Source organism: Malus sylvestris, chromosome 2 (assembly GCF_916048215.2).
Source record: "Malus sylvestris chromosome 2, drMalSylv7.2, whole genome shotgun sequence".
Taxonomy (NCBI): Eukaryota; Viridiplantae; Streptophyta; class Magnoliopsida; order Rosales; family Rosaceae; genus Malus; species Malus sylvestris.
This window is the reverse complement of record NC_062261.1, coordinates 33,197,063-33,219,866: the sequence shown is the minus strand read 5'-3', so window position 1 is coordinate 33,219,866 and position 22,804 is coordinate 33,197,063. Positions and strand designations below refer to the sequence as shown.

Here is a 22,804-nt window from a genome sequence, read left to right as displayed (position 1 = left end):
AGAAAAGAATCTCACATCGAGGAAAGGAGGGTCTTGCATGTGCTTATAAGTAGTTAATGAAGTTCACAATCATCTACTCCTAACCACAAACTGAGGAAGCTATTAGCATTTGAAACCTCCGGTTTCCTCTCTCTCACCATGGCTGCCATAAGAGTGCTACCCTTTACATCTAGTTTATTCACAGTATTTCTAGTTGTTGGCTTTTTCTGTGTAGTTTGCAGTGCTAAGGATGATCGTCATCACTGTGCACCTTCTTCCTGTGGAATCATCCCCAACATAAGCTACCCCTTCCGACTGAAACATGACCCGGACAACTGTGGTGACCAGTGGTATAACCTGTCTTGTGAGAATAATCGAACAGTATTGTACTTGTATTCAGGAAAATACCATGTCCAGGCAATCAATTATGATAACTACAAAATCCGAGTTGTGGACGCCAATCTTCGTGAGGATGACTGCTCTTCAATGCCTCATTATTCATTGGCTCAATTTAACTTCAGTGACCAGGATCCATATAACATTCGGGAAGGGACAAAAAATAGGAGTGGGAAGTTCAATTACATCGAAATATCGAAGCCTATAATTTTCCTGACATGTGAAACCCAAGTGAATTCTCCTGTCTATGTGGATACTGCACCTTGCACTAGTCCTATGAGCAGCTCAAGTGGCCATGGTTTTGTAAAGATTGGACATTTAAATGCCTCAGATATGAGGGATTTGTGCCGAATAGATCTTACAGTTGCGACATCATGGCCTGGTGCAAAGGACATGAACGTCTCCTACATAGACATCCACAAAGAGCTAGTCTATGGGTTTGAACTTTCATGGTTGCAGAGCAAAAGCAGACATAGTTGGAGTACTTGCTACATCGATTACGACACAGGGAAAGCAGCTTGTAGTTCTAACAGTATGTACTTTCTTATTTTTGGAAAAATCAGTCTCCTTGTCCGGTTTGCTAAAGTTTTTTTTTTTTTTTCATGTCAATATTCTTCTTACATGATCCATACATATTGTTGATGCACAAAACCGGATGGTCTTGGTACAACGTAAATCCGACCGTGAATCTGCATGAAATGTAAATGACACAAGAGTTATCGTGGTTCACCCCAATGTATGGGCTACGTCCACACTGTAGTTGATATTGTTTCTCTGTATGTGTATGGATACAAGTGTTTGGGGAAGTCCCTCGGAGAAAGGAGGGTGGGGGAGAAGGAAAGAGAGCCTCCTGAATTGTATGAGGACTCTCTCTCTAAATGTATGAGAGTTTTGAGCCTTGTAGGATGGCTTGGCTATCTTCCTCTCTCAGAATGAGGGGAGGAGTCCCCTTTTATAGAATAAGGGGCTCCTCCTCTTTTACAAAGTATGGGCTTTTAGTGTGAGGCCCAAATACAAGGCCCAAGTCCCAAATATACGAGGCCCTAAATATGGTATAAACAGTAGTCCCCCAAGTCTTCAGTCAAGAGAGTCTTTTGGCTGGAGACTTGAAATTCAGTCCATGTGTGGGCCGAAGTAACTAAATGTTGTCTAGAACTGATGCTCGATATGAGGCGGTGCCCAATCTGAAATGATGCTCAACTAGAAGTAGCACATGTTGTGAGGCCGCTTTGCTTGTAGCTTATGTTGCCTTGGTTGGCTTGGCTTGTGGCGTTTGAAGGTGAGGGAGTCCCTTTTATAGAATAAGGGCTCACTCCTCAATACATAAATGATGGGCTACAGTTGATGCTCGCGGTGAGGCGGTTGCTCAGTAGGCGGCGATGCTCTCTAATGGTGGTGAGGGAGTCCCTTTTATAGAATAAGGGCTCGCTCCTCAATACATAAATAATGGGCTAGAGTCCCCCAAGTATTTTTCATGAGGCCCAGTTGAGGCCCAATATATGGTACATAATGTAGTCCCCCAAGTCTTCGGTCAATAGAGTCTGTTGGCTGGAGACTTCAAATTGAATCCATGTATGGGCCGAAGTGGCGGTTGTTCGGATGTGGTATTTGTATACCCTGCACTGAAGCTTTGTAAGTGAAGCTTTGCAAGTGAAGCTTTGAAGCTAGAGCTCTGTAAATGAAGCTTTTAAAGCTAGAGCTTTTGTAAATGAAGCTTTTGAAGCTAGAGCTCTGTAAATGAAGTCCTTGAAGCTGATTTGACATGAGTGATGCTCATGCATGTTTATGTTGATTGACATGAGTGATGCTCATGGATGTTGACATGAATGATGCTCATGAATGTTTATGTATGATTGGATGAGTGATGCTCATAAATGTTTATGTATGATTGACATGAGTAATGCTCATGTATGACTTGAAGTACTGGGCATACTTTTGGTCACCTGGTTGGTGATAATCGAGGCAGGTTGCCAAATAATTTTGGAGTACTGGGCGTACTTTTGGTCACCTTGTTGGTGCTATTTTGGGCTTATGGGCCTTCGCCCTCCACACAACATTCCAGCCCATTTATTTTGGGCTTTGCCTTTTTTTTTTTTTTTTTTTTTTTTTTTTTTTTTTACCCTCTGATGGGGTTTATACATATGTCTTCGAAAGATAAGAAAAATAAATTACATCACTTTAATGTAAGGAAACCTTTATCTTCCTTCTAGGTCTTTCCGTAGCTTTCTCATAAAATAGGAACATGCATGATGAAAGTGTGAGCATCTTCTTTGGCTTTAGTAAGATCTCATTTTATCTTTTTCTTTTGCGTTGTCCCCATATGCTCTCGAGGAGAGCCTCCATTTTTCTTTTTCTTTTCTACTTTTGCTTTCTTGTTTTTGTTTTGTTTTTTTTTTTTTTTTGTTTCTCCCACTCCTGTTCTTTCTCTTTTCTCTTTTGGCAAGTGGCAAACGCCAAAGTGGAACAATAATGATATTGTTATAAGACAGCTTATCTATATCTCTACTTTCATCATTGGCAGCAGACAGTGATCTCATCTTTTGCTTTTCTTGGTATCTCCATCAGCATCTTACTTCCTGGCAGGGTCCCATCACCTTGGGTCCCGTCCTCAACTGCTCCAAACTCCAAGAGTGACACAGTGTGAGGTCTTGGATCAAAAAGTTTATTCCCTTCTCCATCATACCGAGCAGCACTAGTAAATGCCAGAATCAAAAAGCAGAGCCAATTTCTAGGCTCCTCATTAGTCGTTTGCCCTTCCACTTAACATAAAATTACCAAATGACCTAACTTAGAGAGCAGCAGGCTCTGAAATCTCTTCGGAAAATGTAGAAGCAGAAGTGAAGGAACGATTCAAAAGCGAGCCGACCCTCCGAGTCGCCATGATCGATAGTTTGCAGTACCACCCTCAATCTCTTACCAAGGTGACAGGTGACGGTTTGGAAGCACTGAAGCTCTTGAGTGAAATCGGGCAACCCGATCGTGTGGTGAAGGATTCGGCTCGTGCCGTAATCGTTGGAGTTCATCCCACCTATTATGCAGATGACCGGCAAGTTCTCGCTGCACACAACGACGATCGCGTTCAGCACACTTGAGCCTGCCGACAGTGAACGCAACGACGTTCTCTCCAATCCTCCTGGCGCGCCCGTAGCCTTTAGCAGCATAACTGGCGTTGAGCTCGTTGCAGCAGCCGAGGAGGTTGAGGCCGGGCTCGGCGATCAGCTGAAGGTGGCTGGTAGGTCCGGCAACGGTGGCATGGATGGCGTTGGTGGCATCTGCAACTCTTTGTTATTATTGTCGAGCACCATGTATAAGAACACTTGATGACTCACTGCAGTACCGAAACATCTTGGCAGTGCTTGAGAAAATGACAAGGCCGATCTGGGCATCACATAGCACAGAAAGCTCATGAGTTTTCTTGATCAGCCCTGCCTGCCGTTTAGCAAAAGTCACTTGCCTTGTGTTTTCGCAAAAGTCTGCTGCTAGATGCGTTCAGTTGCCGCGGTGGTTCTAGTAAGAGTGGTACCAGATACGACGATGTACTAACAAGAGACTTGTGGAGGGAGCTCATCACCACCTCTCTCTTCTTGTTGGTTCCTAATGAATGCTGGCTCAGCCTCCATGGCTGCAGCTGCCTCTTTTGATTCTCATGGCCTCCTCCAACCCCGACAGCTTCTGAGCATACACCACGAGGTTTTTCCGAGAGAACGATTCTTTTCCAAAGGTGGAGAATGAGAAGTTGAGTGGGGCCCTGGCGAAGAGAGTTGACTTCGTTGAACTTAGTAAGGCGTGGCCTTGGCCGCCATGAGAGGGATCTGAGAGTTGTAGACTTGCAGCTGAGCTGCTGCCATGCCCACCAACGATGACGTCAAAGCTTCATACAACCGTTCCCATCCTCCATTTTTTATAACCTGACATATTTGCTCCACAGTTCCGAGCTTCTTCTTCTCCTTCTTCCGATCACGGTCTGTTTGTTGACGAGCATTCACAGTGTGAAGAGGATAGGTGATGAGTTGGGCAATGATCCCTCCGCCAGCTCCGACGAGTCCATTGATCAAAGCGTCGGACATATTTTCTCGATAAAATGTTTTTGAGGGTTTCCTATTTTCTAGGGAAAATGTAGCGAGCCATCGAGGGTACAGAGATCTGAAATTTTTATGGTCGTTGGGGGGAGAGACATTGTTGTTGTCTCTCTCCCCTCTTCTTCTTTCTTCTCTCTTACTGTCTGAAGAGAACTGGAATTTCTAGAGAGAGAAAGAAGGTGTTTGGTGAGGAGGCTGTTTGTAGAGAGAGAGAATGAATCGTTGGGTTTTCTGGGAAAGCTTTAGGTTCCGTTTGGTTTTTGCAGTTTCACGTCGGAGGTGAAAAATTGAAAGAGAACCGACATAGCTTTTCGTGTCGATTCCCACAGACGGCGCCAAATGTTGATGCACAAAACCGGATGGTCTTGGTACAACGTAAATCCGACCGTGAATCTGCATGAAATGTAAATGACACAAGAGTTATCGTGGTTCACCCCAATGTATGGGCTACGTCCACACTGTAGTTGATATTGTTTCTCTGTATGTGTATGGATACAAGTGTTTGGGGAAGTCCCTCGGAGAAAGGAGGGTGGGGGAGAAGGAAAGAGAGCCTCCTGAATTGTATGAGGACTCTCTCTCTAAATGTATGAGAGTTTTGAGCCTTGTAGGATGGCTTGGCTATCTTCCTCTCTCAGAATGAGGGGAGGAGTCCCCTTTTATAGAATAAGGGGCTCCTCCTCTTTTACAAAGTATGGGCTTTTAGTGTGAGGCCCAAATACAAGGCCCAAGTCCCAAATATACGAGGCCCTAAATATGGTATAAACACATATGTTTTCTTGGATGATACAGGCTTCATGAAGATGTTCATTTACGGCTACCTACTACGTGAGAAATTTTATAATTTTCACTTTTTACCATCAGTGAACCCTTCCAAATTATCTCTCTACTTATTTAAATTTGTTTCTTGCAGCTATCTTATATTATTCGCTCTACTTTTGTAAGTATTTCCAGTCTATTTTTAAATGCAAAAGGAATTTTCCATTTGAGACGGTTGAATGCAACTTCGAAATATTTCCTTCGCCCATGAGCGGTAGGTCTCGGGTTCGAGACTTGGGAGCAGCCTCTCCATAAATGGGGGTAAGGCTAGCCGACATTCACCTCTCCCAGACCCTGCGTAAAGTGGGAGCCTTGTGCACTGGGTATGACCTTTACAGTTATATTGGTTTTTGGAGCAAGAACTGTATTCGGCGTTCCGTGTGTTATTGTGTTTTTAATCTATAAATGGAAAAGGCGGCACTTATCAATGTATGTCCTTATTGAAGAATTCTTGCAAAGTCACAACAACCTCATGCCAATAAGGTACTCCTACTCGGACATCAAGAAAATGACTAGAGGATTCAAGGACAAATTGGGCGAAGGAGGTTACGGCTCTGTCTACAAAGGAAAGCTTCGTAGCGGCCGCTTTGTGGGGATTAAGATGCTGGGTAAGTCCAAAGCTACTGGACAAGATTTTATCAATGAAGTTGGTACCATTGGAAGGATTCATCATGTAAACGTGGTGCAACTAATTGGGTACTGTGTCGAGGGGTCAAAGCGTGCTCTTGTATACGAGTTCATGTCAAATGGATCTCTCGATAGACACATATTTTCCAAAGAAGGGCCCGTCTCCTTGAGTTTCAAGAGAGCTTTTGAAATTTCACTTGGTGTGGCTCGTGGCATCGGTTATCTACATCAAGGATGTGACATGCAGATTTTGCATTTTGATATCAAGCCTCACAACATTCTTCTCGATGACAATTATGTTCCCAAGATTTCTGATTTTGGGCTAGCTAGACTCTGTCCATTAGATGATAGCAGCTTAAAGTTGACCGCAGCAAGAGGAACTATCGGATACATAGCTCCTGAGTTATTCTACAAAAATATTGGAGGTGTGTCTAACAAAGCAGACATCTATAGTTTCGGAATGCTACTGATGGAAATTGCAGGCAGAAGAAAGAACTTGAACACAGTTGCAGCACATGAAAGCCAAATTTACTTTCCTTCATGGGTTTATGACCAATTCAGCGAAGGAAACGACATAGAAATTGAAGATGCCACGGAAGAAGAAAATGAGATAACAAAGAAGATGCTTATTGTTGCTCTATGGTGCATCCAATTCAAGCCTAGTGACCGTCCTGCTTCGATGAACAAAGTAGTAGAGATGCTCGAAGGAGAAATTGGGTGTCTTGAAATGCCTCCAAAGCCTTTCCTATACCCACAAGAGAAACCAGTGGTGGATGATGAAGATGATTCAGAAAGAACATGGTCATCAGGACCATCAAAAGATGACGTCCAAGAGTCTCAAAGTTTAATTCAGAATGCTGATGGAATAATGTAGCACCAGTTAGTCTGTGTGACGTTTGGCATAGTCAAGTTGGCTAGATGTTTATGCTCCCCCTTATACATCCAAGTTTGAATCTCCGAGCGTAGTTTACAGTAGATTCATTCGCTCGAATAAAAAGAAGTTGGTGTGTAGCAGTAATAAGATTATATCCTATAGCACAATAATAATTTTCAGCAATGATTTCTGTACTTGTTTTGTCAACACATTATGCTTCTCCCTGTTCTTAATTAGGGCCATATTTTTCTTCCTTGTACTATTTTGTTATTTCCAGTAGGCGATATGCTTTGCCATTCCTCATTAGGCACTTCATGTGGGTTATGGTTAAGGAAGAATCAAATAGGCTGGCTTACCATCGCTGCCGATTCTTTACCCTCATTGCGATGGTACAAACCATTAGCAACGCATATGCATTCCGTTTCATTTCGGAACTTCTTTAGGAGCGAAAAGAGTAAGAGAGAGCAAGGGAAACAAAATCCAGTTCACAGGTCAGAAGATTAATTGAAAAGCCTAACAGAACTACTAGCTTTCACAAGATAACGAGGAGCAAGCTACTAAATGTCCTAGAAATCTATGACAAACATGGTAAATTAAAAGGCAAACCACTCATAGGGCAATCCACCACTATTCAAGGGTGCCAGATTCTTCATACACTGCTAGGAGTCATACTGCAGAGGCTATCCTCTCTGTCATCGTCACGGAAAAGCTACCTCTGGAAATGGATGTTAACAAATGCTACGATACTAACATTGGACAGGATAAGAAATTCCGACTCTCTGTTGGGACAAAGTGCACTGGCCATTTCATCTCCAATTAGGTCACTATTCCACCTTTTGTATTACTTTTATTTAATTTTCCTTCAAGAGCTTTCCACTGATCCTGTTCCCGCTACCCTGCTTTGGGACAATAAGCCATCAAGTGGAATTCAGCCCTCTTCGTCATAATCTTCTTCATCCTCGTCTAGCCTTCTGCTCAGATTTGCAAGTTGAAGAGGATCAATGGCCATTCTATCCACATCAGCGAGAGACCACCCAGGATATTCTTCATGTTTAGGCTCGGAAATAGGTCCGGCTGATGAGGCTTGGGCTGCCATTGGGGCTGCTTGGGATGCCTCTGGGGCTGCTTGGGATGCCATTGCTCCAGCTTGGGCTGCCATTGGGGCTGCTTGGGATGCCACTGGGGCTGCTTGGGATGCCATTGCTCCAGCTTGGGCTGCTCTTGCTGCAGCTTTTGTGTCCTCGTTATCATTTACATCAGCATTCAGATCAAAATTTCGAACTGCTGGATCAGTTTCATCAGGGACAGTGACATTTTCCCTCAATACATCCTTCGACTCGGAAACATCATCCGCCACCATTCCAGGGTTTGGATTAGGTATAATGGTCTGCTGAAGAGATGTGCAGGGTTCAGATTCAGTCTCATGGTGTGAAATCTCTCTTTCAGCTGGCCGACCACGTCCACGGCCTCGTCCTCGACCCCGGCCTCTCCCTCTGCCACTGCTGCTGCCATGGTTTATCTCAAGCTGAAGAGAGAGAGTAAAGTGTTAAACGAAGTTTTTGACATCAGAGAACTCTTTGTATATTGCATTCAGCCCAAGTACAAATAAAACCAACTCAGAACCTCTAAACAAACTTGTATGGATAAATTCACAGAATAATTACATGCTCAACCTGGACATCCTAAGGAAACCAACTCAGAACCTCTAAACAAACTTATGTCTATAAATTCACAGAATATTTACATGCTCAACCTGGACATCCTAAGGAAACCAACTCAGAACCTCTAAACAAACTTATGTCTATAAATTCACAGAATATTTACATGCTCAACCTGGACATCGTAAAGAAACCAAAAGAGGCATCACTCCGGTTAAGAGCTCTCGTGAAAAATTAGAATGAGAAACACAAAACAACACAAAGATCTCAATAACACGGATTTGGTATAATGAGCATGGAAGTTGGTTTTACGTTTTTTTTGGTAAAAGGAAGTGGGTTTTACGTTAAGAACAAGAAGATAATGATTAATTGCAGGGTGCCATTAGAGTTACCATCTTGCTCCTCTTCAATTCTTCATCACTGTCATTGCATTCATCACCTGGTGGTTTTCTGCAAAAAAATATGTCAGTAACTAGATTCAAATGACTATCTCATAAATTAATGATAATGCGAAATAACAAGAATAGACCATCTAACATACCTTCTTTTTGAAATGGTTCGGTCATCAGCAGCAGCATCAGAATGACCATGACCATAGTCCGGAACTCTGCTGACGATGTCCCTCAGAAAATCAAACACATTATAGCTCTGTACACAATGCTTTCTGCAAACAAGGTAGAGAAATTAGATCTGGCTCGCATAACTGGGACCACATGGCATTTTCTATTCAACTCCAGGTGCAAAAAGTTCTTTAAAAGATATGCAGTAAACAGATTTGAGAGAATATTGCAACTAGATAATCTTAATTTAGTTTCAGAAAGATTATTCAGGCACCAAAAAATATATGGTATTCGAACGGCACAAGCTTAAATTAATTATTTCAGTTACTAGAAAATATAAGCTTTTCTTCCCTTAGCTAATTAGATCATTCTTCAGTATGGGACCTGCAATAAAGTTTGGTACACTAATTGCACATTACTATTGATGTGCATTTCTCTAATAATGTTGTATCTAGGAATTACAGTCGATGGAACGATACTGCAAATGGATCCATTTCATTCCCTCATAATTTCATTTATATCCACGTCTTCTGAGATTGTCATCCATCCAAAACGTATCAATTGCTAATTCCATTAATTAGGCTGGATCTGAAGAAATTTAAATGATCTTGAGATAGATGAGCTCTCTTCTTTTCTTATTTCATTAGAAAATACCACAAAAGATGGGTGAATTGACTATTCTAGAATTACAGAATATTCCCATGCAAACTCTTGTTCTAACGGGTTTGATTTGGAAAGATAGAATACCATGCAAAGTACAGATAATTGCTTTGATATTTGTCTAAAAATTAACACTTGTTCTGATATTCAAAGCAGGAAACATAATTTTTGTACATAACCTTGTTCTAATATTCCTCAATCATTCTGCTGCGCTACAAAGGTTAATCTGGGTCATTCTCACTCTTTCATGTTTCTCTGCTTATTGAGAACTTATGTGCTTAGAAGAAAGTTATGTAACCTATATTTAGGATCCTTGAAGTTGGGGAGGAGGTCAGTTTCTGGTGGGATAGAGAGTGCACTTCTAAAATTCATTGTGGGAATAAGGTGCTCAAGAGTTTAAATATAGGGCATCTCTCTCTAATTTAGCAAAATTGGGAAACTGCAGTTTCTGGATACTTTTGTTCTTTTGCACTGTGTATATGTTGTACTAAGATATTAGCCAATAGAATTTTTTCCTGTACAATTGGAGTAATCATTCCCTGCTGTTGTATTTCTTTACTATAAACTTATTCTGTTATTGATACCTTAAAAATAATTAAGTAAACAGATAATCATCGTTCAATCTTTGACTTACAGATGCAGTGAGTTCATGGTTTTAGCTCCTCTTTGGAGGGTTATCTCATAGGTACGGTCACAAAGGTCTTGCAAAAATAGCTCCAACGCTTTAGCTGCATAACATACAAGATGAGAAGTATAAGCAACCAAATAATGAATAACATAACCTGGTGACTGGTATTTTATTAGTCCCGAAAGTTAGAAGTACTGACACACTAAAACAGGCACCGCTAATGCTATCTTCCCAACGTCCTCATCAGCTTGCATAATCTTTTTAATCCGGGCCTGCCAAATTAAAATTGTGTATGAGAATAGGAAGCACAAGGCAAATATCCTACTAGTACTTGTTTAACAAAAAAAATAGCCATCAACATGCTTCATTAAAAGATAAGGGGTTCTCCCGAAATTAGTGCATTTCATACGTGGACACTCTGAGGTAAATGACAAGTGCTATCAAAGATATCCTATATAACATACTCCCACACTTGGCACACAAATACAAAACACAAAAGAAACTAGGGGAAATTTAAATAATCTTTGCTACATGAAAAACCGATAACCAACAAGCAAAAGATTTGTTAGTGAAAGAAAAATCACGGATTGATAAACAACAATGGCAAACAACATCGGAGGCATAGACCATGATTCTTGACACAATCTCTTTTTCTTAAGTGTATACAAAGGAGCTATAAAAAAAGTATAAAAGAGGACTCTGTTCTTTCACATTTCAGTCTTCACCCACAACTTCCACATGCAAATACATGCGATTACAATTTTATGGAGAGTTCCACATAAGAGAACAACTATATACTGAAACAACAGGCTGCTAGCACTTCATAAAGTGCCAAATTATATGTCGATCATCCAAGTTTTCAATCATGAAATTACCAATGCATAACTAAATCTGCATAAAAAAACGTTTCTTCCATTCCTTCTTTCTTTTTTTTTCTTTAAGAAAGTTACAAACATAAGGTTCACAACTGTTGGTCACCTAAACCAGTGCCTTACAGAGGTATTCATGAAACCATGCATAGAATATGGATCACAAAGTAGTTAAGAAAGTGTAAACTTCCGGTTTCTTTCAACCCACGATACAAAACTCTCTAGTTGTTTTACAATCTTCAAAATTAATCCAATCCCAAATCTAAACACTCATTGAAAAAGAATATTTAATAAAACAAGATCAGATTTAGCCCTAAGGGGCCTCAAAAGTCATCACCTAATCTTGACCAATCAGCAAAACCACATCACCACAAGACCAAAGACGCATGTTATCCCCAGAAACAAAACCCCCATGATTTAAGTTCCTATCCACAAACCCTAGATGAAATCATCGATACGAAACAAATCCCAAGACTAAATCAGATAGCCAAAAACAACAAACCCATAACCCAATTCTACCTAAAACCACAATCACAGCAAACAAAAGGACAATACGGCCTAGAAAAACCCGACCCAGATCGAATATCTCAAAAATCCCCAAAAAAAATTGAAACTTTTAACCAAACAATTCAAATCACCGAAACATAAATTCATTAATCTCGCTAATTAATCACACGATTAGCACAAGGAAACTCCAATAATGTAAAATTTCCCTCCTTTTCCTAATTTCCCGTCAACCAAACAAATTAAAACTCGATCTGAGAATAACATAAACCCTAGAAGGAGCGGAAAGAGAGAGAGAAGAAGAGGGGACTTACAGCAGGGAAACGGGTATCCAGCTTCTTCCTCATGGTGTCAGATTTGAAACATTAATTAAATCGAAAAGGCAACACAACAACAAGGAAACCGAAGGAGAATCGAATTTTCAGAGCCACAGAAGAATGATTGCTGCTGATTTCATCATTGTCGTATAAAATCCATCGCAGCCCTCTCAGATCCGAAACGTTTCTTATTTTATTTTTCTTCGGGGAAAATAAAATAAGAAAAATAAAATTTAAGACCAAATTATAATAATTAAAAAAAAAACAAACAAATAAAACTGGTTTTTTTGTTCCAACGGAATATCCGTCCGTACGAGTTTGTACCAAATAGAAACTTAGAGAGATGATAAATGAAGATGGATAGAGAAATTTTTAAGGGAACTTTGACAAAAAAAATTTATGTTCACTTTAACGAAAAATTATATTTTTATATTAAAAAATTAAGTCTCGTATTATTTATTTTATCCTTTATTTTGTCATTATCTTTAAAATTCAAAATTTTCAAATTATTTTCATTAGTTTTCCTAATTTTTAATTGTGACGTAAACACGGGTGGATTTAGTCTCATAATAGTTTAGCAATTATGTAGTTCAAACTCGCATTTGACGAGAATATAACATAAAACCTTTCACTTACAAATGAAGATAAATATTACTAGACCATAGTACTAAGTGGCACGAAATTTTATTTTTTAAGTTATTAATTTTTTTAACACACATATCTCATCATATGTGTGTACCACCTCGTATTCCGGTCACATTAAAAAATCTTACTCACCACTATAAATTATTGTGCTTATCACGAATCTCGAAATTCAAACTTATCTAACGGTGATAAATAGGGTGGTGATTACCATCATTTGAATATGGTGAGCAACAATGAACTCCTAGAACATTGTAGGGCCGCTCCACATGTCACGTTGTGAGTGGTCAGTTTATTCAAAGTGTAAGACTATGATTGTAGTTGGCTATTCAATCTTGACCGTTTAATCTTCAATGGTTGGGATTGTGCCACATATGGTTGTAGTTTATTGGAGTTGTCCTGCACTAATCGTTAGTAGATAGCCAGTGGCGGTTAGTGATTTGAATTATGTTTCGGTGATTTGAATTCTGAGGGTAACACCACCACAATGGTTAGTAGATACAGAACCCCATTATCCAAGGAGCCCCCCAACTTTTGATTGAATATATATATATATATATATTTTTTTTTTCAAATTCTATATTATTTCAAATTATATATGCATACTTAATTAAGTACAAATTTGAAAATATCCAAGTTATTTTCTATTTTAAAGAATATTGTATCTTTTTATATACTTTATTTTTTATTAAAAACTTAAATTTCTTTGACATGTACCATTTTTTTTAATTTCTATACTTATTGTTCAATAGACGATATTGTATTAAAAATCGATTTTTATACTAAATTTTGTACTCACAAAATATACCATGAAGAAAACATATGTTTTAAACATACACAAAAAAAAAGAAACAAAAAAGAAAGGGTATTGTATGTGGCAAATACCCATTTTAATTTTTGCATAAGGACCTTGAAATCTCAGGGCCGCCCCTGTAAATAACACCACCACAACCCTCTTTAATTCGTTAATTGGAAGAAACATCATTGTTTGGTCTTTCTTTTCAACCTACTTGAGTATCCCATACAGTACTTCGAACTTGGAATAAACATAAAGAAATTAACTATACTTCTTTATCTTTTGGGTTATTATGTTGGATCGGTTGGTCAAGACTTTCAGTCTCTACCTCGACCCAATGAAAAAATGAGATCACTTAACCCCCTCAGCACAATCATTGGTGTCTTGTCTTTCACACCATGACTCGAGACTAGTCACTCTTTGAAGATAAGATATAGTAGGTATTGATCTCTTCGAATTGTCAATGCCCAATTGGCAATCTTATGATTAGGAACATTGAGGCTAGTGTATGGAAGAAAAATGTCTCATAAATCTAACTTATTTAGGTCAAGTTCTCATGAGTTTAAGGTCTCATGTGAAATGTTTGTAATCATGATTGACTTTAGGGAACCTTTTAAATAGCTCGAAAAGCAATTGACGTGGCAACACGTAATTGGCTATTTGTGGCAACCAAATGTCAAGCCATCAACAGTAAGGGCAAGTGAGGACATTTGTCAATCAAGTATGTGACCTAATTACAAATTAGAAATGTTCGTTATTAATTAGGCTGAGTCCAAGGACTACTGTAAGTTGTAGGGATAGGATTAAAAAGAAGTCCTAATCCTGAGATACGTACTCTACATATTTTAAGTCCTTAACTATGTTCCTAGTCGTTGGATAATCGAATGGATGCCTGAACATCTGCTAAGGTCAGTTTATGTCATATTCAATAGTAAATCTCAGACAAACTGTGTTGTGACATGGAATAAGCACAAAGGTGCTCATCTCATCTATGAGATCAAGTTCACTAAACATTGACATATAAGTATACCAATGGAAGATTACCTACTTGTCAATCATATCACACTTTTGAATTGTGAATGCAACTAGTTCTTCGATCTGAGGCATCACTTGTTATCTCATGTTAATGAATATGATCTTTGGTCTCACCTCGAAGTTTTTAAACGATACCAAAGCCTTATAATGTGAAGTTTGGGATCATATGCATTAATATGGAGATACATGAATGCAAAAGAAGGAATCTATCACCTTCTAGGTAATCATGAAGGTAGATATGTTGGGAAGTGGACTACTTTACAGGTGTGTGTAAGCGTGGTGGATGATGTAAGTATAAATAATCATATTAACGTGCATGGTTAGTGAAACATTGGATTCCGTTAATCATATTAATTAATCTATGTGATTGTGGTTAATCGACGTACTTATATTTATGAAAAATAAATTAAAAATACATATTCAAGCAAAATATATTAAGAACACATGTACGACTTGTATTACTTTAGAGTTCCGGCCTTTAGATTTTATATGCAGGTGAATTTAATGTTGTTGAGGCTCTCAAGTGTCAGATCTCTACTAGTATCTACATGATTGAATCTTCGGTTGGTGAAGGTAGTCTGCTAGGAAGCTCTTCACCAGTTGATGCGGCAAGGATGTAGAGCGTGGTTCAACAGCTCGCAAACTAAGAACCCATGGTGAAGAGTGATTAAAAGGCATGGATCAAATTAGGCCTGGCATTTTGGACTCAACCCGTTAACCTGACCCGACCCAAATCGTTAATATTTGTATTTGGATGGATGCTTAACAAGTCAGGTCGCTAACGGGTGAACCCGTTAAATAACGGGTCACTTTGGGTCAACCTGTTAGACCCGTTAGTTGATGATATTTTAGTAATTTTAGTAAAGTTTTAATAACAAAAAATAAACTTTATGCAAAAAAAATAATAATAATAATTGTTAACGGGTGTTAACGGGTGATCCATTAGCTTAACGGGTTGGATTCAAGTGACCCGTTAACTTAACGGGTCGGGTTTAACCCGACCCAAACCCAATAAACCCGACCCGTTTACGGGTCTAGATCAAATAGTCTCATTTAAATCAATCTAATAAATCAAAGATTTTATCACAAATTGACTTCAAATCCTAGCATCGTTACTCCTTTTCTTCCTTTCTTGCGAATAACAAAAAGACCATCTCACCACTGACCTTTTCCTTTGGTTGGAGCAGTTGGCAACCCCTTATTCTATGCAATTTTCTTTATCCTTTTTCTCGCTAGAATCTTAGGCTATTCTCTTCATGGGTGACTTGTTTTTTGGGCATGCTTCTCCATTTTCCTAGTGTTCTTCGTCAGTTTCTTAATGTTTATCACCATATTTTGTCTTTGGAAAACCTAACTTTTATCCTCCAATTGTCATGCTTCAACCCTTAGCACACACTGTTGGAATCAAATTTGTGCACCACCATATATGGTGAAGTGCAAGAACGGCCACTTACAAAAGAGAGCAAAGAACCCTGAATTCCTAGGCACCTATGTGGTATCGGTGAAAGAATCTTCGATGGTCAAGTAAGTAAAGGTCTTAAAACTCAAGCAGTGGGCTAGAGAGCGAGAAAGCGAATATATGCAAGGTGCATAATATTAGAATACCTTTTATGAACCCTAAATGGGGTATTTATACTAGCCCGAGATAGTCCTTTAAGGATAGTGAATCTTCATAAAGCTGAGAGAATCCTACCGGAAATCTATTAATAGATACGCTTTCTTTTTAAGATTGAGATTACGTGTGGCCTAAACCAATTTCTAGATTGTAGGAATCTCCAAGATTATAGAAACTAATCCTGATCCCCAGTCCTACATAGTGTGTGTGTGTGTGTTATTTATTTTTTCTAATTTGTTTGAATTTATTATATGTGGTACTGAATAATGAAAATAAAAAAAAATGATTTTTTTACAATCAAGTCTTGTATCAAACAATGAGTTAGATTTAAGTCCAATCCAATCTCATCTAGCTTAGTGTTACACCAAATAATGGACTTGAATTCAAGCCTCACCAATCCATGAATTTTCACTAGTGCACATCAAAAGCGCACATTTAATTTACACATATGAACAAGAGCCGTTAGATTGTGTTAGGTTAAATAATCTAACGACTCTTGTTCATATGTAAACTTAAATGTGCACTTTTGATGTCAATCGAGAAAACTTAAATTTAATCTTATCCGTAAGATCCAATCCCATCAAGCCCACTAAACATTAGACTGTTCAAATCATTTGAGAATTCCTGATACAAACAATCCCATAATTTCATAAACTAAGGGGCATTTTTCAGTTTTTAGCCTTTGTTTCATTTTTTTTTGAAAACTGAAATCTTGTTTAGTAACTACTTTCAGTTTTCAGTTTATAAAAATTATGAAAATTGCAAATCAAAAATTGAAAATTACTTTCTTGAGTTTTCAAAATTTAACCTTAATTTTTCATTTTTTGTTTTTCACTTCTTATTTTTAACTTAAAATTGGAAATAGATAACAAACAAAATTTATATTTCCAATTTTCAAAAGAGTGAAACTAAAAAATGAAAGCGAAATAATTATCAAACCATCCAAAACAATACGGGATGGATCCTCTCAAAAAAAAAAAAGACAAGGAAAAAAAAGGAGACGGATCCTAATGCTTATTCGATTTTGTCACGTGGCGAGAACGCAGTAGTTGTGGGCAGGAAGAAACATTAGTCCTTTCACACACCTGATTACTAATCTCCACGCCGCACGTCCCAACCCTTCCTCCTCCCATCTCCTTCGCTCAGTCTATCGCTCCGCCTACCTCCACCGTCCTCCTCACCTAGTCCTTAGCCACCCACGCCCTCATATCCCCATCACCTCCATCTCTGATCTCTCAGTCACCGCCGAATCCTCTCTCTCATCCTTCGGCAGATATATAATTCATAGATATAAGAGATGGACGCGAAAGCCAGGAACAAGGCGTTGTTTCGTGCGAGATTGAATGCCCAGAAGAAGGACAAGCGCATAGACTCTCCTCTCGTACGGTTAGTCAGTGCCCATGCCTTCTCTCATCAAATTTTGCTTTTTTTTTCTTTCTCAGTGTTTATATGTATGTTGTCTTTGGGGTTTAGATTTTTATGAAGAATTGAAAACTAGAGGTTATGGAGTTTCAGTGTAATGTAATTATCATTATTAAATTGCATTCTGTAGAACCGGTTTCGTGAATTTCGTTTTTCAATTGGATTCTGTAGAACCCTTTTTGTAAGCATTGTGTATTGTTGTTGGTTCTATGATCATAGTATTCCTCAATGTTTAATTGATTGATGCGATGAAATCATGCTCTCGGAGTTTGATCGTGTCAAAAACTTTTAGTTTATCAGGCACAAGTACGAATTTGGTTTGGCAGTCCGTTTCTTCTTTTTACGAAACTTATGATTTGAAATGAAACTTATGAGAGCTGGTTTTGGTTAGAAGTAGGAATTAGCTGAGAAAATGCTGAGTAGGGAACGATCTAATTTATATTTTCTGGAATGCATATGGGAACTAAAGAGATTTATCTTGACATTGTTTATTTCTACCTTCTCGTTATGTATACTATTGTTGCTGTACCTTTTATTGGAACTTTTTCGTATTACTGGTTCTGTTCTGGTGTTGACATATATAGATTGCTAAGCCAGAGTTCCTGACTGCTTCTTTATGTCCCTTTTTGTGATACATACAGGTACAATGAATCTGAGCAGCCTGTGTGCAAGGTTTGTGACATTGCTCTGAAATCTGAATCACAATGGGACGGACATCAAGCATCTCGTAAACATCGTGAGGTGATCATTGTTAATATAGTACTTCCCTATTTGTAAAATTAAGAAACTAAGAGACCTAAACAAACATCTTTTGTCGTGGAAAATTCGAAGTTGATATGAAGGATGCAATTTTTTGAAATATTATGAAGGGGTTAATGCAGCATTTAACCTGCTTTTTGAAAGATAACAAATTAACTCATTTGATCTCAATCAAATTATGCATTGTGATGTTGAAAAATTAAAATACTCTTGAATTCAACCAGGCAATAACTGATATTGTTTGGTTAGTACATCTTCTTGTGTACTAATTTGGGTTGGATATCCCATTCGTCAACATACATTTAATCCATATTTGGCTGAAAGATGAAGCATTTCCTTTACACTTTCTAGGTTTGAAACTGTGATGGGTCTGGGAAGTTGGTGACGTTACTGTTCCACTTGCATTAATCGCAGATGCAGTTCCTTATTCTTTTTCTTTAATATATCTATCCGAATGAGTATTACTAACATAATGTTTATATTGCAATAGGCACTAAGTAATTTCAAAGCTACAGCTGCTGGACTAAACCGAGTCAACAACGGAAAAGCTGAAGCCCGTCCAGAATTGCCAAAACCTAAGCCAGAACATTCTGTGGAGTTGCTTAAACCAGGACCTGAACGCTCTACAGAATTGCCTAGAGAGCAGTCGTCATCTGGGCTTCCTCCAGATTTTTTTGATAACCATGATGCAAAAAAGCAAAATACAGGTGAGAATATCAAATCTATTTGTTTTTCTATATTACTGTTACCACCTTCTCATTGCTTTGTGTGATTCCCTAAGTGGTAAGGACAAGATCAGTTTGATACAGAATTATTTTTTATAAATATTTTTATAAGAACTTGTATAGAGGTTGTAGACTTATATAAGGAAGCGACTATATCCACTAGCCTTTATGCAGGGGTATAGCTTTGTTATTTTATTTATTTCTACAAAGAAAAGGTAGTTTTAATCAAGGAGATCTATGCAGAATTTAGTGGGAAAGTTTTAGTCAAATTCCTTGGTAGGTATAAAAATTATTAGTGGATTATGTAACTCCTTTGGATGGGGAAGACTAAGAAAGCGGGGCAAGGGTGAGTGCATTCAATTCTTTCTTTCCAGAATACTAATATAGATATAACACTGAATATAGGTATATGTGCATCTCTACTAGATCCTTGCCCATTAAGCCTCTTGCTTCATTTGTAATGTAGTTGAAAGCTAGGAACATAAATCCATCATCAATAACTTTTCCTAAAATCACTGCATCAGTTCTGTAAAAGTAAATGGAATTGAAAATCTTTCCACCACAATCTATTTAACCTTAGGATCTATAAGACCGAGATGCTAAAAAAATGCCCAAATGAGAGGCATGCCAGTCATTGAGCCTCTTTGATCGTTTGTAATCTAGCTGAAGGAAGCAAGGGGCTTAAATACAAATTTATACTTCAAAAAAAAAATGAGCACATAACCTTTCTTTAACTGTCCTCAACATTAGGTCATTTTGGGCCGTTTCTTAATGTCATTAGGCTACAATAAACTGTTTAAATTTCTTGTATGGTCACACAGTTTTGGGTTCTATGAGTTAATTATTAAGTTTATGGTTTCATGTTCTTCAAGTGAAGATTGATATAGGTTTCTTCTTATTTAAGCAATAATCCCTTGTTGTTTAATGTAGTAATTACATTTGCATTTTGACAAAACCCAATCTATATATTTTAAAGCTGTTTGTTTCAGGTATAGTTGCCTAGAAGAAAGTTAGTCCTGCTTAGTTGAGACAAGCATAAGATGATGTCATTCGGGAACAGAGAGTTTAACAATAATGTAGTTTATGTCAAAACGATAATTAACTGAAAGCCTAAAATGTAGTTTTGGTCATAAGCACAATATCAAAACAGAAAATCTGTGTAGAGGGTTTGATATTTGCGTTATTTTGGAATTAGTTTTGAACTGTCAATCGTTTTCTTTTTATGATATCTATTATTCTTTCTGACTTAACAATATCATCTTAGGTAGGGAAAAGGTGCAGACAAGAAATATTGAGCCTGCCAGGGACCTTACACAGACATCATCACAGGTTGCCAGTTCAGAGGCCAAGCAAATAAAGGGAGCTCTTCCTGAAGGCTTCTTTGACAACAAGGAGGCTGATTTATCTGCACGAGGAATAAAGCCTGTTAAGCCAGATGTCAAGTAAGTGCACATTTTTCCTTAACTCCTAGATTGTAAAGGCGCTATTTCTTGAAAGTTGTCTTCTTTGTTTTCATTTTTTAGTCTGGTATGAGGTCATTGCAATGGTTCAAATGCCATTCTAGATAGACTTGTTTAGGATAGAATAACTGTGAAAAGGTTCACAGAGAGAGAGAGAGAGAGAGAGAGAGAGAGAGAGAGAGAGAGAGAGAGAGAGAGAGAGAGAGAGAGAGAGTGGGAGAGGGGGGGGGTGGGAGAGAGAGAGAGAGTTGTTCAAATTCCATTCTAGATAGACTTGATCATGAAAAAATAACTCGCTCCCTTCATTGGTCATATCATAATTTGAATGTTTGTTCTTGATGCATTTTCAATTTAATAGAGAGGATGGAAAATGTGCCTCCGGTTCATTCTTGGGAATTCATTTTGGTTTGGCTCTTTCCAATAGTCCTCGGCAGTCGACACAAGTTCACTTCACCAAATTACTATCTGGTATTTTCTGAAGGACAAAGGTATAGGCTGTTTTGAACCTGAGAAAATTGGAACAGACCTATTTGTAAATGAGCAATACATGAAGACATTTGCCTCGAAGATAGTACACATTCGAGGTTCCGTACCTAATATGAGCTTATAGTAAAATACATCAGAAAAAATGAAAATCCAGTACCAGTTCACTTCCTACACAAAAAGGAAGCAATCCTTTGCTGGTGGTCAAGGTGTTGAGTTCTACTGTGAAAGAAGCCATAATTATTATGATTAATTAAAAATAAGAGTAGTTACCCTTGAATTCTCCACGTCAGCGGTTTCCACACATGGTTGTCCATTGACCCAATGATAGCCGTCCCTCCCTTATTGTCTCTGGATTTTCCTGTGTTTTCTTTGCTACTCTTTATTTTTATAGTGCTCATGGTTTATGCTGCCACGGGCTCAAGTTGAAGTGTGGACTAGTTAAGTATGAAAACTGCTGATTGATTTAATATGAAAGCATTGTGATCTTGAGTTTGTAATGACTATATGGCAGAGATGAGTACAGAGAATTTGAGAAGTTGATACAAGAGGACTTGAAGGAGGTCGATAATCGTATGGAAGAAGAGGAGGTGAGGGTTTATTGCGATTGTGCTTGAGATTGATGCTGACTTGTGCGCACTCAGATATTCTTTTGTTGTTGCAATTGTGCTGCAGATTGATGCTGCTGAGACGATAGAAGAGGCTGAATCAGTGGAGCAAAGGTAGTGCAGCAATAAAGTCCTATCTTTCCAAACATTCTTTTCTTTTTTGCAACTCAATTGTCTTTGTTGTTAGTGTTTACCTTCTTCGTTCTCCCTTTGTTTTCCAGGGCATATAGGGAGAAAGTGGAATTGTTGAAAAAGAAGAAAATGGAACTGAAGGCAGCCGGTGCTTCCAAGCGCAGAAGAGTTTCGGATGTCGTAAAAAAGGAGCCTAGTCACGATGAGTCATCAAGTGATAGCGACACGGATGAGAATTTTGCAGTGGATTGGAGAGCACAGCATTTGTGAATGCTCTTGGGGTCTTCTCTACGATCCGTTCTTGACATTTTCGAAACCTGACAATGTAATGTGCCAACTACTTGGTTTTGGATTCCTTGTGCTCTCTAATTGCAATATGGTAATGTACATGTACAATGGGGAGTAAACGAATGAAAAAGCTAAAATGTCTACCCAGCACATTTGGGAATCCCCACAATGTTAAGAAGAAACAATGAGTTGTGGCAAATATATTTTCCAATCGACGACTCGACGTACTTGTTTGTACCTTAAATTTTCTTACAAGCAGAGGTGAATCAATAAATTTACTTAAAAATGGGAATCCCTAAATGAAGCATAGGCTAACAAGTTCAAACATTTTAATTTATATAGAATGGATTAACAATTAATAGAAGACTTTTTATCCCGAAGTGCATGAATCGAAGTATATCATTCTTTTGGTTTCTAAGGTTGAAGATTGATCAATGTCGTCGAAACATTTTAATTTTCTTACATGCAAGCTTGAAACCAACACAGAGAGAAGGTTTCAAAACTTCCCTTTGTAGCGTGCTTTCTGAGCCCTCGTTCGTGCTCCTCCAAGCTCCAAAGCTCCAAGCTCCTTGCTCTTGATATTCCTTGTATGTGTTCTCCTAGGTTCCAAGTTAGGAACCCTCTTAACTTTTTGACACATTTGGAAGACGAAGATGGTGGTGGATGAGATAAGAGAGACGTGAACTATTCTATTGGTCTCTTATGAGTAGGCCTGGCATTTTGGACCCAACCCGTTAACCCGATCCGACCCAACCCGTTAATTTTTGTATTTGGGTGGATGCTTAACGGGGTCGGGTCGTTAACGGGTGAACCCGTTAACAACCCGTTAAATAACGGGTCACTTTGGGTCAACCCCTTAGACCCGTTAGGAC

At 38.5% G+C, this 22,804-nt stretch overlaps 3 protein-coding genes across 4 annotated transcripts; 2 read left to right on the top strand and 1 right to left on the bottom strand.

Annotated features, from left to right (window-relative positions):
• LOC126613698 (rust resistance kinase Lr10-like) lies at nt 1-6,978 on the top strand. Of its 2 annotated transcripts, XM_050281275.1 has the most exons (4): nt 1-907; nt 5,244-5,279; nt 5,365-5,391; nt 5,609-6,978. In XM_050281275.1, exons 1-4 carry the CDS (start codon nt 139-141, stop codon nt 6,769-6,771), a joined length of 1,995 nt encoding a protein of 664 aa, XP_050137232.1. In that variant the 5' UTR covers nt 1-138; the 3' UTR covers nt 6,772-6,978. The 2 variants fall into 2 exon arrangements, with proteins under 2 accessions (XP_050137232.1, XP_050137234.1); XM_050281277.1 differs by lacking the exon at nt 5,365-5,391.
• A 263-nt stretch (nt 6,979-7,241) lies between these two features.
• On the bottom strand, nt 7,242-12,275 carry LOC126613701 (uncharacterized). Its single transcript, XM_050281280.1, has 6 exons — nt 11,965-12,275; nt 10,477-10,549; nt 10,284-10,377; nt 8,971-9,093; nt 8,822-8,879; nt 7,242-8,296 (listed from the first exon to the last, which is right to left on the bottom strand). Exons 1-6 carry the CDS (start codon nt 11,995-11,997, stop codon nt 7,700-7,702), a joined length of 978 nt encoding a protein of 325 aa, XP_050137237.1. The 5' UTR covers nt 11,998-12,275; the 3' UTR covers nt 7,242-7,699.
• A 4,825-nt stretch (nt 12,276-17,100) lies between these two features.
• LOC126610015 (protein ABA AND ROS SENSITIVE 1-like) lies at nt 17,101-22,147 on the top strand. Its single transcript, XM_050277985.1, has 7 exons — nt 17,101-17,441; nt 18,119-18,218; nt 18,727-18,943; nt 20,226-20,403; nt 21,419-21,494; nt 21,580-21,626; nt 21,734-22,147. Exons 1-7 carry the CDS (start codon nt 17,353-17,355, stop codon nt 21,912-21,914), a joined length of 888 nt encoding a protein of 295 aa, XP_050133942.1. The 5' UTR covers nt 17,101-17,352; the 3' UTR covers nt 21,915-22,147.
• Nucleotides 22,148-22,804: the final 657 nt, after the last annotated feature.

Bases quoted from the DNA above. Each gene is read 5' to 3' on its own strand.
- LOC126613698 (XM_050281275.1), top strand. From the start codon at position 139: ATGGCTGCCATAAGAGTGCTACCCTTTACATCTAGTTTATTCACAGTA. The intron at 5,280-5,364 runs GTGAGAAATTTT...TGTTTCTTGCAG, and splicing joins CATTTACGGCTACCTACTAC to CTATCTTATATTATTCGCTC. The intron at 5,392-5,608 runs GTAAGTATTTCC...TGACCTTTACAG, and splicing joins ATATTATTCGCTCTACTTTT to TTATATTGGTTTTTGGAGCA.
- LOC126613701 (XM_050281280.1), bottom strand. From the start codon at position 11,997: ATGAGGAAGAAGCTGGATACCCGTTTCCCTGCT. The intron at 10,550-11,964 runs GTAAGTCCCCTC...TTAATTTGGCAG, and splicing joins TGGATACCCGTTTCCCTGCT to GCCCGGATTAAAAAGATTAT. The intron at 8,880-8,970 runs GTATGTTAGATG...ATTTTTTTGCAG, and splicing joins CGAACCATTTCAAAAAGAAG to AAAACCACCAGGTGATGAAT.
- LOC126610015 (XM_050277985.1), top strand. From the start codon at position 17,353: ATGGACGCGAAAGCCAGGAACAAGGCGTTGTTTCGTGCGAGATTGAAT. The intron at 20,404-21,418 runs GTAAGTGCACAT...ACTATATGGCAG, and splicing joins CCTGTTAAGCCAGATGTCAA to AGATGAGTACAGAGAATTTG. The intron at 21,495-21,579 runs GTGAGGGTTTAT...ATTGTGCTGCAG, and splicing joins ATCGTATGGAAGAAGAGGAG to ATTGATGCTGCTGAGACGAT.